Source organism: Notechis scutatus, chromosome 2, assembly GCF_049901735.1.
Source record: "Notechis scutatus isolate UNSWTSFEM ecotype Mainland chromosome 2, rNotScu1.2, whole genome shotgun sequence".
Taxonomy (NCBI): domain Eukaryota; kingdom Metazoa; phylum Chordata; class Lepidosauria; order Squamata; family Elapidae; genus Notechis; species Notechis scutatus.
Window position 1 is genome coordinate 89,798,984 of NC_142010.1, and position 16,478 is coordinate 89,815,461.

At 39.4% G+C, this 16,478-nt stretch overlaps 1 protein-coding gene across 2 annotated transcripts; it reads right to left on the minus strand.

Annotated features, from left to right (window-relative positions):
* Positions 1-2,775: 2,775 nt before the first annotated feature.
* Positions 2,776-16,434, minus strand: BNIP1 (BCL2 interacting protein 1). Of its 2 annotated transcripts, none has more exons than XM_026688171.2 (6): positions 16,330-16,434; positions 15,020-15,112; positions 13,505-13,596; positions 12,244-12,345; positions 9,438-9,556; positions 2,776-5,622 (listed from the first exon to the last, which is right to left on the minus strand). In XM_026688171.2, the coding sequence occupies exons 1-6, from the start codon at positions 16,414-16,416 to the stop codon at positions 5,426-5,428; spliced, it is 690 nt and encodes a 229-aa protein (XP_026543956.1). In that variant the 5' UTR covers positions 16,417-16,434; the 3' UTR covers positions 2,776-5,425. The 2 variants fall into 2 exon arrangements, with proteins under 2 accessions (XP_026543956.1, XP_087811562.1); XM_087955436.1 differs by having other exon boundaries at positions 2,776-6,635.
* Positions 16,435-16,478: the final 44 nt, after the last annotated feature.

Sequence of the window (16,478 nt, forward strand, 5' to 3'; positions counted from 1 at the left end):
GTCAGCGTAGTGTCCAGAGCATGGAGGCGCTACCAGGAGACAGGCCAGTACATCAGGAGACGTGGAGGAGGCCATAGGAGGGCAACAACCCAGCATCAGGACCACTACCTCTGCCTTTGTGCAAGGTGGGACAGGAGGAGCACTGCCAGAGCCCTGCAAAATGACCTCCAGTGGGCCACAAATGTGTATGTGCTGCTCAGTCAGAAACAGACTCCATGAGAGTGGTATGAGGGCCCGACGTCCACAGGTGGGGGTTGTGCAGGACGTTTGGCATTTGCCAGAGAACACCAAGATTGGCAAATTCCCACCACTGGCACCCTGTGCTCTTCACAGATGAAAGCAGGTTCACACTGAGCACATGTGACAAACGTGACAGGGTCTAGAGATGCCATGGAGAACGTTCTGCTGCCTGCAACATCCTCCAGCATGACCGGTTTGGCAGTGAGTCAGTAATAGTGTGGGATGGCATTTCTTTAGGGGGCCGCACAGTCCTCCATGTGCTCGCCAGAGGTAGCCTGACTGCCATTAGGTACCGAGATGAGATCCTCAGATCCCTTGTGAGACTATATGCTGATGCAGTTGGCCCTGGGTTCCTCCTAATGCACAACAATGCTAGACCTCATGTGACTGGAGTGTGTCAGCAGTTCCTGCATGACGAAGGCATTGATACTATGGACTGGCCCGCCTGTTCCCCAGACCTGAATCCAATTGAGCACATCTGGGACATCATGTCTCGCTCCATCCACCAACGCCACGTTGCACCACAGACTGTCCAAGAGTTGGGGGATGCTTTAGTCCAGGTGTGGGAGGAGATCCCTCAGGAGACCATCCGCCACCTCATCAGGAGCATGCCCAGGCATTGTAGGGAGGTCATACAGGCACGTGGAGGCCACACACACTACTGAGCCTCATTTTGACTTGTTTTAAGGACATTTCATCAAAGTTGGATCAGCCTGTAGTGTTTTTTTCCACTTTCATTTTGAGTGTAACTCTAAATCCAGACCTCCATGAGTTGCTAAATTTGATTTCCATTGATAATATTTGTGTGATTTTGTTGTCAACACATTCAACTATGTAATGAACAAAGTATTTAAAAAGAATATTTCATTCATTCAGATCTAGGATGTCTTATTTTTGTGTTCCCTTTATTTTTTTGAGCAGTGTATATTAAAAGAAGAAAGGGATAGAGGGAAGGGAAAAACAAAGTGGTAACTCAGTCCCATGCATGTCTACTCCAAACTATGTTTCATGGTTCACTAAGGTAAACAACATATCAAACAATACCACTCCTGAATATATTTATTTATGGAGAAATTCCTTGGAATCCAATAGAAGGAAGTTCTGAATAAGACCATAATGAGCAGATTGAGTGATATTTAGTAATTCCTGATAAATTTTCTGGAAAGTCTGCAATTCTTTTCCTAATAAAAATTATATTATGCATTCTGCAGATGTTGCATGTTTAGAATTGTCTATTACCAAAGCCTATTGGTCTGGCCAAAATTCACTGGGAAACAGAATAAACACAGTACGAGATCTTCCTTTTTCCATGAATGAGAACGGGATCAAAGTGTAACAGAAATCACCCTAAGCAAACTCCAAAAAGTTTATGTACTATTGTGTTTTAAATCCAAATAGCAAAAAATAAAATAAAATCATCTTACATTGCTTGTCAAATAAGCATAGGTTTTGGCAAATCTTCTGGAGATGTCTCTTTCCAGATGGCCTTGGCCAATGGTAGTTAGTCAAAATAGCCAAGGCAAGAAAGAGAGTGGTCCACCTGGCCCCCTGGCTCTGCTCTAGAGAGGAGCTGTGTTTACTTATAAGCAGGCTTGCATCTGGAACTTGGCTATTCTCAACCCGGATGGATTCCAGCCAGCCATGCCCATTCCTCTCCCAGCTGGCATACGCGGCTGCGCCACTTGGCAGGCGGCAGCCCCTGCATGCATCTGGTGGTGGCATTTTTAGAAACACTCCGGCAGTGAATTCATCCAGCCATTTGGGAGAGGTTTCTTAATGTGGAAAGCATTTCTCTGCCGTAAGCACATTCTCCCTACCTCAACTCATGTCAGCGCTGCAGATTCTTTCCCCTCCCCCCCACCAACCCGCCTTTTCTCTTTGCTTACGTTGTTTGGTTTCTTTCTCAAACTCGGCCAACTCTGAACAACCAGATTGCCGCTTGCCCATGCTGGTGGGGCAACGGAATCTGCAATTCAACAAAATCTGGAGAATCAAAATTTTCATCCTTCGTTTAGTATTGCCAACGTGTTACAAACTGGGGTGAGAAATAATTTAGAATCTCACTCGCAGGCATCTTTTGAGGATTCCCAGTAAAACACACTAATAATAGGCTGTACCTGTGGTCCTGAATGTCTTGATACATTCTAATCCGTCTGCGGAATCCTGATTCATTAACTGACTTTTTAGCCCACTCACTTCATGTATTGGTTATATTTCAAGGCCACCCAACTCTGAAACTACTCGGTTGATATCACCAGTTAAAAGAAGCCGCATTTCATAAAAATAAAATAAACTTCTGTATAAGAGGCCACACCTTTACCTTAAAATCACCCTGCCCCCTTAGCCCTTGTACCAAGGACTTCTCCCTTTGGATCAGCTTTAAGAAAACTTAAGACAGAAAAGCTTTTGGATCATCCCCCTCCAAAACCCTAAACTACAACCGTTACTAAATGTTGTGCCAATCATGAAATACAAGTAACAGTTCCGTAACTGGTTGCACATGGAGATTTTAACAAGTAACTTAGTAGTCCAATCTCTAGGCATAAAAAGAGAATTTATTGGATCATGAAAAATATACAAAAAAAAATGTGGGCGCTTACTAATTAACCACAGAGATATCCAAATAAAATAAACAGAGTTGACACAGCTGAATTAGTCAACAGTGCTTGAATTAAGATTTTTGATTTCAGCGCATTGCCAGGGATCACTGCAGTGTGCAGGTGGAGAGGGTCCTTTGAGCCTCCTGCTTAAATGTTTTTAGTCAGGGCCTCCATGCTCCAACTGTTTTTCCAAGATGCTGGCTTTCTTTCGTTGATGATGTTCAACTTTATTTTTTTATTTATTTTATTTGTCAAGCGATTATAAGACAACAGGTGTAAGTATTAACATAGTTATGAATACATGGAATGGATACATATAAGAAAAATAAAAAAGAAACAATAGGACAGGAACGGTAGACACTTTGGTGCGCTTATGCACGCCCCCTACAGACCTCTTAGGAAAGGGGTGAGGTCAATAGTAGACAGTCTAAGGTTAAAGTTTTTGGGGTTTGGGGAAGAAACTAGAGTTGGGTAGAGTATTCCAGACATTGACCACTCTATTGCTGAAGTCGTATTTCCTGCAATCAAGTTTGGTGCGGTTTACCTTGAGTTTGTATCGTGTGCTCTTGTATTGTTATGGTTGAAGCTGAAGTATTCATTGACAGGTAGGACATTGCAATTAAGTTAACAACTCTTAATGCCTTTTTGGCTATGTATTTACAGTGGGCTCTAAACCATAGAACATAACTGAAAGCCAGCATCTTGGAAAAACAGTTTCCTTACTCAAAGAAAATGTCCCCCAGATTTGACATTTAGGCATTTAGGCTAAAGTGGCTAACCCAATTGATGAAAACTAGACTGCAAGTTATCAGTTGGACCACAATTATTATGGGGTTTTAAAGAAAGCAAGCCTCTCAGCATGGGTCAATTTATTGGATGTTTTGGGCCACACCACAAAGTAGGGGGCTGTCACCCATCCTTATACTGTAGCTCACTGCATCTCATGTCCACTGAGGTTGATCTGTATGTTGGGATCTGAACTGAGTTCTACACACTCACGGCCTATTTTACCCTCTTACAGTATGCCAAAGAACTCTGCAGAAGTTGGTTTTTACACATAACAAAAGAAGTTAATATAGTGTCACAAAATTCATGTAAACATATAACGTTTATTTAGTTCTTTTGCTTGTGAGATTGAAATAAATACTAATTTACTAATACAGCTAAAGACAAAAATAAACATTAGTGCAAAAAATACCAGAGCTGGATCAGTAATTTCTTTTTAAGTGCAGTTTGCTTCTTTGACTCCTCTCTGTCTAGCATTTTATGCATTAAGGCAACACTATTATTTTGAATAGTTGCCCATTTGAAGGCTGAAAATTAAAGAAGTCAGTTTTTAAAAATATGGTGTTTCAGTGCCATCTTGTGGCATACACACAAAATCACAGTTTCTGGTTCTCAATGTGTGTGTTTGCGCATGCACACATATGTGTGCCCATACAGGACTTCCAGTCAGTGTTGACTCATGGCAATTGCCTATACAACTCCCTGGAGTTTTCTTGGCAAGATTTATTTATTTATCAAATTTGGAGACCACTCATCTCATTCATAGTGCGATTCTATAGATAAAAGATTTCAAAAGTGGGTTATAAACTAATTTTTACTTGGTCTATAATTGTGAACAATGATCTTTATCATTTGCCCTCTATTTACCCATATTGACCGTAGAAATGAGGAAAACATAGTTACCATTTTTTGTACTTCCTTCAATACAGTAACAAACATTTAGTGTATTACAATCAAACTGAATCAATCCAGTGCAATCCAGGATTAAGTCCTCTTCTTGAAGACCATGGGTGTAATCTAGTTACACTGGTCCAGTACAGTTGGTAGAGAATTTTTTTTTTTGATTACCCAGGAGTAATCTAGATTTGGGAGAGATTAATTGGCCCAGTCATCCAATGCAGTCATTCCCTACATGGGGAACAACTAGAATATGGGGTGAAGCAAAGGGATCTATCTAAATAACACTGGAAAGAGAAACATATAAACGAATAATATGGACCCATCAATTAAAAAGGCATTTGGGGATCTGCCTCATTGTTTTTTTTTCTGGAGACAATTTGAGGAAAAGGTCATTTTTTATAATTCAAAAAGAACCAGTAATAAGGCTTATACACTTTGCTTCCTTTAATTTATAAGATTTTCACAGTACTGGCATTCACATCTACTTTACCAAAGGTATAATATACATACAATATATATATATATATATATATATATATATATATATATATATATATATATATATATATATATATATATATATATATATATATATATATATATATATATATTATTAGTATTCTTCTAGCCCTCTCAGTTATGTACTGAACTGAGAAAAGGGGTAGAAATGGCCAAAGATGGGGGATCTTAGAATATGCCTCACAGAATACGACAAGTGATACAGCCTCACAGCCTCAGAGCAAACAAGCACACTTTTTCTTCTTCTAACCTGCCACTCATTTGTTACTAGTTCAATGTAAAGTTCTGCCTAATGGAAATCTCTTCTGTCGGAAGTCTTTTTGCAATACATTTCCTTTCCTTTTTCTTGCAGCCATTCCTCCTCCTTTCACCTAAAAAGGTCACAAAAATGGAAATAGCCTTTTTTTCAAGATGTAAAGCACAGTGGCCAAAAACAAGGCAAGGGCAAGAAAGATGAGCAATTTATCAGTCAGCTCCCTGCGGTTATACTTTGTGATAAGCTTTCGCCCCAGCTGTATTGTTCCAGACATAGATTTAAACTCCTCGTTGGCATCCAAGATAGTTCGTGAAGAATTAACTGAAAGATAAAGTGTACATTTCAGTGGACTGTTTCTGAAGCATCTAGCAAAATCATATATCGTGGTAGCATCTTTTTGTGTCCCATGAAAGAAAACATACCACATGCAGTTCACAGGATAAATTGGCTTAAAGATTCATGTTTTTAAATCTGGAGTCAGATGAAATCAATTCAAATGGCTCTCTTGTTATCTGATTGATATGTTACCATCTTGAAGAGGCCCATTCATAAAAGACTGAGATCAGAGTTGGCTGAAGTTCCAGAACCATTAAAACTTTCACCTCAGCCAAACTCTGCATCCCAACAGACCATACTTTCCCTTAAGGCTGTTCGCAAACACTTTAAAAAGGCAGATGTAAATAATTAAAACAGCAATGTATAAACATTCATAAGCATTTAGTTTAAGCAATCTGATCCATCTAAAATCAGATAAAAGCATTACGTCTTTTAGGCCTACAGTTAAAAACCAAGATGGAAGGAGCCAACGTAAACATATAGTGGAAGAGTTTGCTCAATAAAACCACAGTTTCCCAAAGCACATGAGAGTTAGCTTGATGCTTAACATCTTCTGTTGAAGCAAGTAAAAATACTTTGTCCCCTAGTTGCCACTGTTAGAAGGCAAAAACTGGATGTACACACACATAACTCTTTATCACAAAACAAAATGACACAGCATCAACCAGACAATCATTTCCTAGCCTAACCAACAGCAAATCCAGATCTGACTCCCCAACCTCAGAATGGATTATACCATATTCAAATAACCTCAAAGGCACTCTAAAGACCCCGAGGAAAGTGAGCAGGGGGTCCACGGTGACAACCTTTGTACAGTCAGTTTGCTTTGTGCTACACATACTCTTTCTAATATGCATTTTCCATCTCTGAGATTTTCAGGTGGTCTCCCATCTGAGTGCTAGCCAGGTCCAATTCTCTTTGGCATTAGCAAGATAGGCTAGATGCTGCTTTCTTTTGATCATCGTAAACAAGGGTATTAAGATAACAGATAGATTTATCTAGGGGGCAGAAAAAAGTATGAATCACTTAAGTGGAAAGGCAATTTGTAAATCTAAAGACAAGCCATTTTTCTCTCCAGTTTCTGTGCCTGTTGGAATGGAATGGAAGAGAGGGGAGGGCGGGAGGGGAGAGGGGAAGGGAGAGGGGTAAGGGAAGGGGAGAGGAGACTTTATTTGGACAAGTGTGATCAGACACACAAATAATTTGTCTCTGGTGCAGAAACATTCATTTCTATTTAAACCAACTGGTTTTAGGATATTCAATTGCCAACAAAAGAAATGTTTGAATCTGACAGAATAAAAATACATCTTCTCAGTACCTATTGGTTGCACCAAATGACACCCTTCCTTTAATCCTTGAACAAATATTCCTATATGTGACAGAAGCCTTAAGGAAAGAGTGGCAATGATTCTCTCACATAGAAAGCTGAACTCAAAAATGTCTCCAGAAAGAGGAAGGCACACAAGGCCTAATTCTCCTTGTTTCTTCCTCTCATCGAAGCACCATATAAATGACTAAAGGTCGGATTTCCGGTTTGTCGGCTTTGTGAGCGGTAGGGATTCGCGAAGCTGCGCGATCCCTGCCGCGCTAGCCGCTTTTGGGGCTCCGATCCGAAAGGCTGCGGAGCAAGGCTGCCCTGCAGGGGCAGCTGAAGGTAGGGGGGATCCGGAAAAGGGTTTGGGGGTGTTGCAGACCCCCTCCCTGGCCGGCAGAACCCCCTTTTACCAAGACGGCGTAGCGGCGGTCCATAATGGCCGCCACAAAGAAGCCGGCAGCTGGGCAAGTATGCGCAGGAGGAAGAGGAGAAAGTTTTTAAAAGTGAAAGTCTTCTTGGTCGGTCCAGGACTCTGAGATATATTTAATTTAATTCCTGGAAGTGATGGCTTTTTGGATGATTTTTTCCACAAGAGAAAGTAAGCGGCAATTCTGAGGTGCTGAAAGGAAAGTTTACTCTCCCTCCCGACGGAATTAACAAACGGATATTGAGAAACCTGTTTTTTTTTCAGGTTAAACTAGCTTTATGGGATAAGTCGGAAGGGAGAGGACAAAAAATATATTTATCTGGTTGGATTTTGTTGGAGGAGATGCCTTAAGGATTTGGAGACAGAAATAAAATTTTAATAAGGCTTCAAAACACAGATTTGGATTTTTTTTTTTCCTTTGTCTGATACTACCCCTGGAAGAGAAAGAGGAAATTTTGGCTTGGCTTGGATTGATTGAGGATTGTGGACTTTGGGATTGTCTTATTTTTCTTTTGGAATATTTTGGTTGGAGTGAGAAGAAAAAGGGAAAAAAGAAAAGAAAAGATTTATAATGGCTTTCTCCTTTGAGGAACTGAGGGATGAATATGAGCAAACAAAAGCAGCCTGTAAAGATGGTATGGAAAAAGCTTTTCTATTTTTAGAAATGGCGCTGGTTAACTATGAACAGACAATGCGACAGATGGAACAACAACAAGAAGAAGACGAAGACACCATCTTTAATGAATCCCAAAATTTATCTAAGAAAGAAGGAAGGAAGAAAGCGAGGAAAATGAAGGACTTAAGATCTAAAAAAACATTTAAGAAAGAGAAAAATATGATGCAAAATAAATACAATGATAACAAACAAGAGAAAAAGGGAATACAACAGAGAAGGGATGCCAGCAAGACAGAGGTTAGAAGAAGGGGGGGTAGGAAGATCTGGTGGGGGAAGAAAGAAAGGGGAAAGGCGGGAGAAAAGCCACAAAGTTTTAAAATTGGATGGGAAAAGAGGAATCTTTTTTAGGGATAAAGGGTGAAGTATAAATTTTCTTAAAAAAGATTTTGCAAGGTACATAAGACGGTATTGTAATATTTGTATTAGAAATAGAAAATTAGAATGGCTTAAGAGTTAATAAGAAATTAAAATGTTGAAATGTTTAATAATGATTGATTTTTAAAACGTAATAAAATATTGAAGGGAAAGGCAATGAGAATGCTATAAGATTTATTATTTAGATTTATTATTCAACTACGTATTTAGGAGGATACTATGTATTTAAACATTTTCGATTTATTACTCTGTTTTTATTGTTATTAAAAGTAAAAATTAATAGATAGAATGTACCAAGCAGAATCAGATTGGGTATTAGGTGTTATTTTAAATGTTAATCTAATATTTAGGGAGAGGATAGAAAGGCATCATACTCTGATTAGAGATTTCAGGAGAAATTCTTTTTTTTTTTTTCATTATAAGGAATGAGATAGAGGGATAATAAAGGATGGGCAAAAGATACAAATATAATGATTTAAATTAAGATGGGTTGAATAAGATAGAATTATGAAGAGTGAAATGTGTGGAGAAGTATATATAGAAGATACAAGATGAGCATGAATATAATTAAAGCCCATATAAAGAGAGGTACCGGGGGCCAAGTTACTTTACTAAAAGATTTTTTATATGTTTGTTTGTGTCTGTTTATGTTTTTGAGAAGTATTGGTGAAACCTTCTAGAAACACAGAAAGAGAATGACGATAATCAAGTCAGAAAGAAATAGAGGACAAGAGATGTTTTTATGCTTATTTAGAAATGGTTTAAAATAGAACTGTATTGTATAAGATAAGGTTTATCTGACTTGTAAAATTTATAATGGAAAAAGGTTCAAATATGTAATGGTTGATGATGATTTGTTTGTTTTTGAAATTAATAAAACTTGTTTAAAAAAAAAATGACTAAAGGTCAAGGGCTCCGGGGGGAGGATAGAGGGTGGGGTCGGAAGAACCTGTTGCATCAGGAGACCAACCGTCCATCTTGAACTTAAATCCAGATTATTTAGTTACCTAGAGATTGCATGGTTTCCTCACTTTGCTGAACCTGCTGAGACATCATTCTGCTAATTCCCATCAGGCTCTCTGTGATGTTACTTGCCCCCTCTGCCAGACTTTCCTTAGTAGACTTTCTAAAAGAGAAGAGAAAAAGAAATCCAGAATGGAGCTTCAAATTATATTCCTTTCTAGTTTCTTCTTCCAGGAGGACCATAGGAAAAGATGGCATCAAGATTACATTCCAGTACAATTGGAAACATGTTTTAAATTACGCAGATTCCTTGGGATGATACAAATAGGATTTGCTATTCCTTTCGGCTAAGATTTTTGTGTTCAATTATTCAGTCTAGCTTATGGTTCTAAACCAGTGTTGGCAAACCTTTTCGGCACTGAGTGCTGAAATGGGAGTGTGCGCACGCGGGGGGAGCACTGGAAACTGGAAGAGCAGCTTCCTGGCATGCATGCGCGTGCCGGGAAGCTGAGTTTCTGGATTACGGCAGATGCATGTGAGCCGGCCATCTGGTCTTCCAGTTCCTGGTGCACATGCAAGTGCAAAGACCAGCTGGCTGGTGCACGTATGCATATTGGAAACCGGAAGACCACTTTCCCGGCACATGCTCTTCTGGTTTCTGGCACTCCCACTCCCAAGACCAGCTGGCTGGCGCACATGTGTACCCCGGAACTCAGAAGAGCCAACGGGCAATGGCTGGCGTGCCCAGAGAGATTGTCTGCATGCCACTTCCAGCATGCATGCCATAGGTTCACCCTCATGGTTCTAAACTATATTCTTCCGCATCTGCATTCATCAGTTAACCAGGTCTATGCCTACATAGCTTCTAAAACAGTTAGATGCTGCCACTTGCTATGGTTTTTAGGCTCCCTCAAGTCACACTTGATTTTTGGTGAACCCAGTACTGCCATCTGCCTGAACTTGACAGAGAAACCTAAAAGGAACCAGCTCTGGTAAGTAAGACCATGTCACAATTAAGGAAGAAGACTAAGTACAGAAGTAGAAAAACACCTTTCGAAAAGAGCCAGGGAAACATATTTTACATCATACCAAGATGTACACACTTCTCCATGAGGATACCAAGTGTTGAGCTCAGCTCAACTTTATTTGCATTAGAGGTGATCTGTATAAGCCAGATTGTTCCAGCCTGAGTATGATCAACTAGCCATTTCCTGATAGTAGGAAAAAAATTACTTTGTCATCTTGCCAGCCCCAAACCACTAAGAAGGCAATCTCTGTTTTTGTCTCTATAGGTCAAAAATAAGTTCGGTCTGTTCAATCAGGGCTATTCAGTTGGCCTACTGCATTTCATTTCACTGCAGACAAACTCCTGCATTCAAATTGGCTGCTGGGCACTGCCAGAGAAACACCTCGTCCTTTCAATCACTGGCAGCTGCCCTTGAGATTGCAATAGCAGTAGTACTTAGATTTCTCTACTGCTTTACAGCCCCTCTGTAAGCGGTTTAGAGTCAGCCTATGGCCCCCAACAATCTGGGTCTTCATTTGACCCAACCTCAGAAACATGGAAGGCTGAGTCAACCTTCAGCCGGTGAGAATCGAACTGCCAAACTGCTGGCAACTAGCAGTCACCAGAAGTAGCCTGCAGTACTGCATTCTAACATCCCTCCCGCCCCCCGCCCCCTCAGTAGACACCGAAAGGTTAAAATTCCAGAACGCATACAAAAGATTCATTGATTGAAACCACGTACGTGGCCTGTTCACAGAAAAGGCAATGATTGCTGCTGGTTTCCCTGGCATGGGTTGCAGGGGTAAAGAAGCAAAGGAATCCACCAAGTGGATAGCAGCAGGCCATCACTACGGCCAAAATGAGGAAGGGACTGAAATCTGAAAAGGTGGTTCTTAATCTGCCTTCTTTTTCAGCATGTCAATAGGGGAAGGTTGCATGCCTCTGACACCTGAGAGGGAGACTCTCTCTGGTTTCTGGGGGGTGGCTAAAAAAGATCCATACCAAAATCGAAGCAGGATTTTAGCACAGAGGTGTCTGTAGCACAGGGAGTTGGCAGCCAGCCAGAAAGGGAGTCCTTCTGTCTCTGGAGGCTGACTGAAAAAAGGACTGTCCCAAAATCCAAGCAAGATTTTGGCACAGAGACTCCCTCTTATTTCTGGGGGCTGATTGCAAATGCCCAGTGCTGCACATATTCTGTGCTAAAATCCTGCTTCTGTTTCAGAATGGATGCAGCAAGGGAAGTCCTCTTGTCTCTGGGGTATAGGCTGCAAATACCCTATACTGCATATCAAAATTCTGCTTTTAGGACTGACCTTTTCCAGATAAGTTCTTTAAGAGCAAAACAGCTGCCCACTATGTAGCCCTATTATTACTAATCAACATTTTAATATTCAAGAATACTTTACAAATTAGCCCAAATATGTGCAAACCAATATAAAGTCATTCTTAATACTGCACGATTATTCAACTTTTTAAAAAGCAGGATCTATCAAATCCAATAGGAATTACTTCAAAGAGATCCAAAGGATTGAATAATAAAAAAAAAAAACGTAGCTACCAATAAATGCACCAAGATATATATATCCATTCTACAAATAGATAAGATGCTCTTTCATGAGGATGCAAAGAAAGCAGCAAGCACACATTAAGTGCAGGAGCTGAAATCAGCAAGAGAGAACTTCAGCTGTCTGGCTTCTCAGCAGGATCTCACAAAACTCATTGCAAATGACAACAGCATAGATTTATAATGGTTCACATGAATGAATTTCTGAAACAGCATTTGGCAGGAGGTTGGGAATTTCTGTGCCAATTTTTCATAATAATGAGAAAGAATAATTACATACCTTTGTCGTAAAGGATCTCCTCCTCGCAGCAAATCATCTTTCTCAGAATTGTCAATTGCAATTTTGCAAGCTAGGTTTGCTTTACGCCAGGCTGTCTGATTGCTGAAATTATTAATACACACCTTTGGTAACACATACAAAGTTCTTGAGAAACCTGAATGCATAAAACTAAAGCATTCAATTTGCCATTGGCTTAATTAACATTTCATTAGCATTCATGTTATATTGCTGTTATATTTAAAACTGCATTATATATTTATTTTCCTATTTCTCTATATCTTATCACCATATAAATAGTGTTCCTTAGTTAGTGGTCTGTTTAACAGTGAAAATATCTGGATGCTTACAGAAATCAATGACAATTATCCACCCTTTTAGCAACCTTTATAACGATGTTTCTAACACTGGATGGATGGCCTGAATCAAACTATCATTTTTCCATCAACTGATCAAAAGCTGCATTGCAAGTCATAGCTAATTGTGGTAATACAGTATTGTAGGGAATTATTTTTTTCTATGAAAAGAAGGAAGAACTCACACTGTTGGAAGAAATCCCCACTAAATTTAATGGAAATGTCTAGATGTCTAGATACTGCTTTCTAAGATCCCAATGGAGAACAGGTTGAGTACCAGCTGCAAACAAAAATCAGTCCTGCTATCATAAACCTGTACTTTTCAAGCTTGAAAGGCACATCATTTATTTATCTGAGAAAGGAACATTAGAATATTTGACAGGGAGACAAACAAACAAACCAAACAAACTGTTCTGGTCCATTGTTACTTCATGTGATTCTCCAATCCGATTTTACAGAGCTGAATTTTACCTTGATGTTTAATTGATAAATTGCTAAGTGTAACAAACATGCACAAGGGTATTATTTACTTTTCTTAAAACTTTTCCCCTCATGAGTCCTTCTTGGATTGTGTCCAACTGAACTCCTCCTTCCTATCCATGTGCCTTCCAAATCTGCTCTATAGGGTTGAAGAAGCTTTCTGAGTAAATCTGGGAGTACAGAAGGAAAGCAAAAAGTCATTGAAGGCATGTGATTACCTTCTTACATAATAACCACTTATGGATCTTGATTAATTTAAAAATAAGTAGGGAGTTGCTTACAGAAAGGGACGTATAGAACTGAAATATACAATCAATCAAATCTTGTGTGAGGGACAACTTCAGTGCTTCCTATATTCCAAACTTCCTATTCTGCAGGCTCAGCTAATAAAACATATTACATCATTGATCTTGGTAGTTTTAACTGACCTGAGCATTTGCTTTTTATGGTTCTCTACTTCTTGGAGTAATGCTTGTTTTTCTGATTCTTTATCCTGCTCCTTAGCCATCTGTTCAAGTTCCTAAGAAGAACCATAAACACACATGATTTATGAATACTTCTATATTCAAAAAGGAAATATTGCTAGTAAATGCACAAATACACAATGCCTTGGTTGCGAATAAAATGATATGGATCAGGGCTGTCAAAACTTTATTTACTTTCAACTTTCAAATGAAGGAGCTAAGAACATCCCTCTCATATTAGTAGTGTGCAGTCTGGATATCTTTTGAATATCAAGAGGGGATATTGCATGCCCATTCCCATCTTTATATCAATGATCAAGGGCCATGGAATGATGCAATCTCTCTCCTTATCTTACCCAGGAAACAAGTCAGTACACATCCTTGATTTTTAGATTATTTACAGAGCACGAACAGAGTTTAGTGGAGTTTGAGGGCAAGACAATTTGCCTACTTAGTAAAGAGAATAAAACTAAAGGCCATATTTTATGCAGTCATAGGTGAATTGACATGACAATTCTGATGCAGAACTAGCTGATATGAAGAAAATAGATACATATACCAAAAGGAAAACAATGGAAATCAAAGTTGACTCAGCCTTCCATCCTTCCGAGGCGGGTAAAATTGAGGACCCAGATTGTTGGGGGCAAGATGCTGACTCTGTAAACTGCTTAGAGAGGGCTGTAAAGTACTGTAAAGCAGTATAGAAGTCTAAGCGCTATTGCTATTGCTAACTACTAGCAAAACCAGATTCAACATGATGTTCCTCTAATTAAAGGACATTAGCTTTTCCCATCCCTGCCCCCAATAGGATTACTTTCATTACTGTATTTTAATTAAATCATTGTCTAGTATTGTTGGACTTTACAACATTGCCGCCACATATGAAAAAAGGAGTCAACATTCTATTAAGATTTCCAGCATGTTTTATTAAAAAAAAATCAGCAACCAATAGTAATGCTCCAATAGTGGAACATCTTACATTAATTCTAAGTAAGTTTGAAGTAAATTTGTTTATTCCATTGAAATTTCCTCTCTTCCATCTCTACAACTGGTTTCCAAGTTCTGCATCCACCTCATCATATGTTTTTAACATACTGTGACTACAGATCATACTTTTAGATTTATAGTAATATTGTAATGCATAGATTGTATCTAATCAATATTCAGCATTATGCATTACAAGAGTTTCAAATGCACATAACTGAAATAACAGTAAAATAAATACATGACATTTTCAACATTCTTACTATGAGCTTTGGTGAAACCAAGCTGTGTAACTTGTGATCTTTGACCTTTGCTGACAGATATAAATTCAAGAACGTTAAATGCTTTTTAAAAAACAAACAAACCCAACTTTTACAATTCAAGCAGCAAGGAATTACATGCAGGTGAGTGCAAACATGTCAGAGATGTAAGCTAGTAAAAACATCCATGGGTTTATTTTCAAAACATCACTAATATTTTGTCAATATTCCTCACTTGTAATCTGAGACGTAAATGCTGGAATTTTTCTTTTACTTTGGCATTCAATTCTGCAAGTGCACTTACAGGCCCTGCACAATCCCGGATATCCTGAAAAACAAGAAAAATTCTAATGTCAGCCTAGGACTGGAGAGACCCAAATTCTAGTCCATGGAATTCTACTGGATGACTTTGAACTAGTCACCCTCTCAACCCAGCATTGTTTGTTATGGGAAAACAGTAAGAGTATATAACGTTCATCAATGTTGAGTTCCCAGGGAAAAGAGGAAAAACCATAAATGAAACCAACACAACAAACACTTTTTGCACCAATTATATGTGTGGGGAAAAGTATATATGCATATGTATATGTATGGTATTCAGTTTTGTTCGGGTATTTTCCCACGTCATTATAGTTGTGCTTTTAAAGTTGTAGCAACGTTTCGGCAGAATCGTTGCTACAACTTTAAAAGCACAACTATAATGATGTGGGAAAATACCCAAACAAAGCTGAATACCATACATGTAAGTACCCGCAAAAACGTAAGAAAACAAATACGTATATGTATATGTATATCTATATGTGTGTGTGTGTGTGTGTGTGTGTATGGCATTCAGCTTTGTTCGGGTATTTTCCCACGTCATTGTAGTTGTGCTTTTAAAGTTGTAGCAACGTTTCGGCAGAATCTCATCTGCCATCATCAGGCTTCTGTATAGTGTTCATCTACAATGACGTGGGAAAATACCCGAACAAAGCTGAATGCCATACATGTAAGTACCCGCGAAAACTTAAGAATACATACATACATACATACATATACACACACACATACATACATACGGTACATGTATACGGTATACACACACACACACCCCCCTGGATCCTCAAAATGCAACAGTTTCAGGAAGGCTAGGTGATGTACTAGTGGCTATACCATTTTAAGTCAAGTATTTATTCTTCATTTTTTTTTTAAAAAAAATAACCACTTGAGGGAGGGCTGCCACTGTGAGACTACCATCACCCACCAGAGTAGGAAAAACAAAACAGCTGACAAATGGCAGCGCCCAAAGAAGCAGTTGCCCAAACCTGGGGCCGCTGAAAAGATCAAGTAATCTGCAGCATTTATAACAGCACCGGTCTTCTTCAAGTTGAGCCAAACTGACCTGTCTAGCTATTTACTACAAGGCTGGTTGAGGGATGCTGCTGAACCAACCTGTACCACAGGGTCGGCCAATTGATAAAAGAGAGACGGGCGGTTATGGGCTCATCAATAAAATGCCCAGCGATCACACCGTGAATGATTGAGTAACGGAGACGGGAACTATACCTGCACGGCGGCTTTAATCTCCAGGTCGAATTTGACAATCTCCTGATTGCAAACCCGGACCGGCACGTCACCGGCTCCCGCCGCCATCTTGAGGCTAACTACGGCGAGCGAGAAGGAAGCCAAGCCACTTCGGAACGCGAACAGACTTC

What these genes read in the sequence shown, in the direction of transcription:
- BNIP1 (XM_026688171.2), bottom strand. Translation starts at nt 16,416, where the DNA reads ATGGCGGCGGGAGCCGGTGACGTGCCGGTCCGGGTTTGCAATCAGGAG. An exon ending in AGATTAAAGCCGCCGTGCAG is followed by an intron (nt 15,113 to 16,329) that starts GTATAGTTCCCG and finishes CTTGTTTTTCAG; the next exon opens with GATATCCGGGATTGTGCAGG. An exon ending in GGAAACCATGCAATCTCTAG is followed by an intron (nt 5,623 to 9,437) that starts GTAACTAAATAA and finishes TTTATCTTTCAG; the next exon opens with TTAATTCTTCACGAACTATC.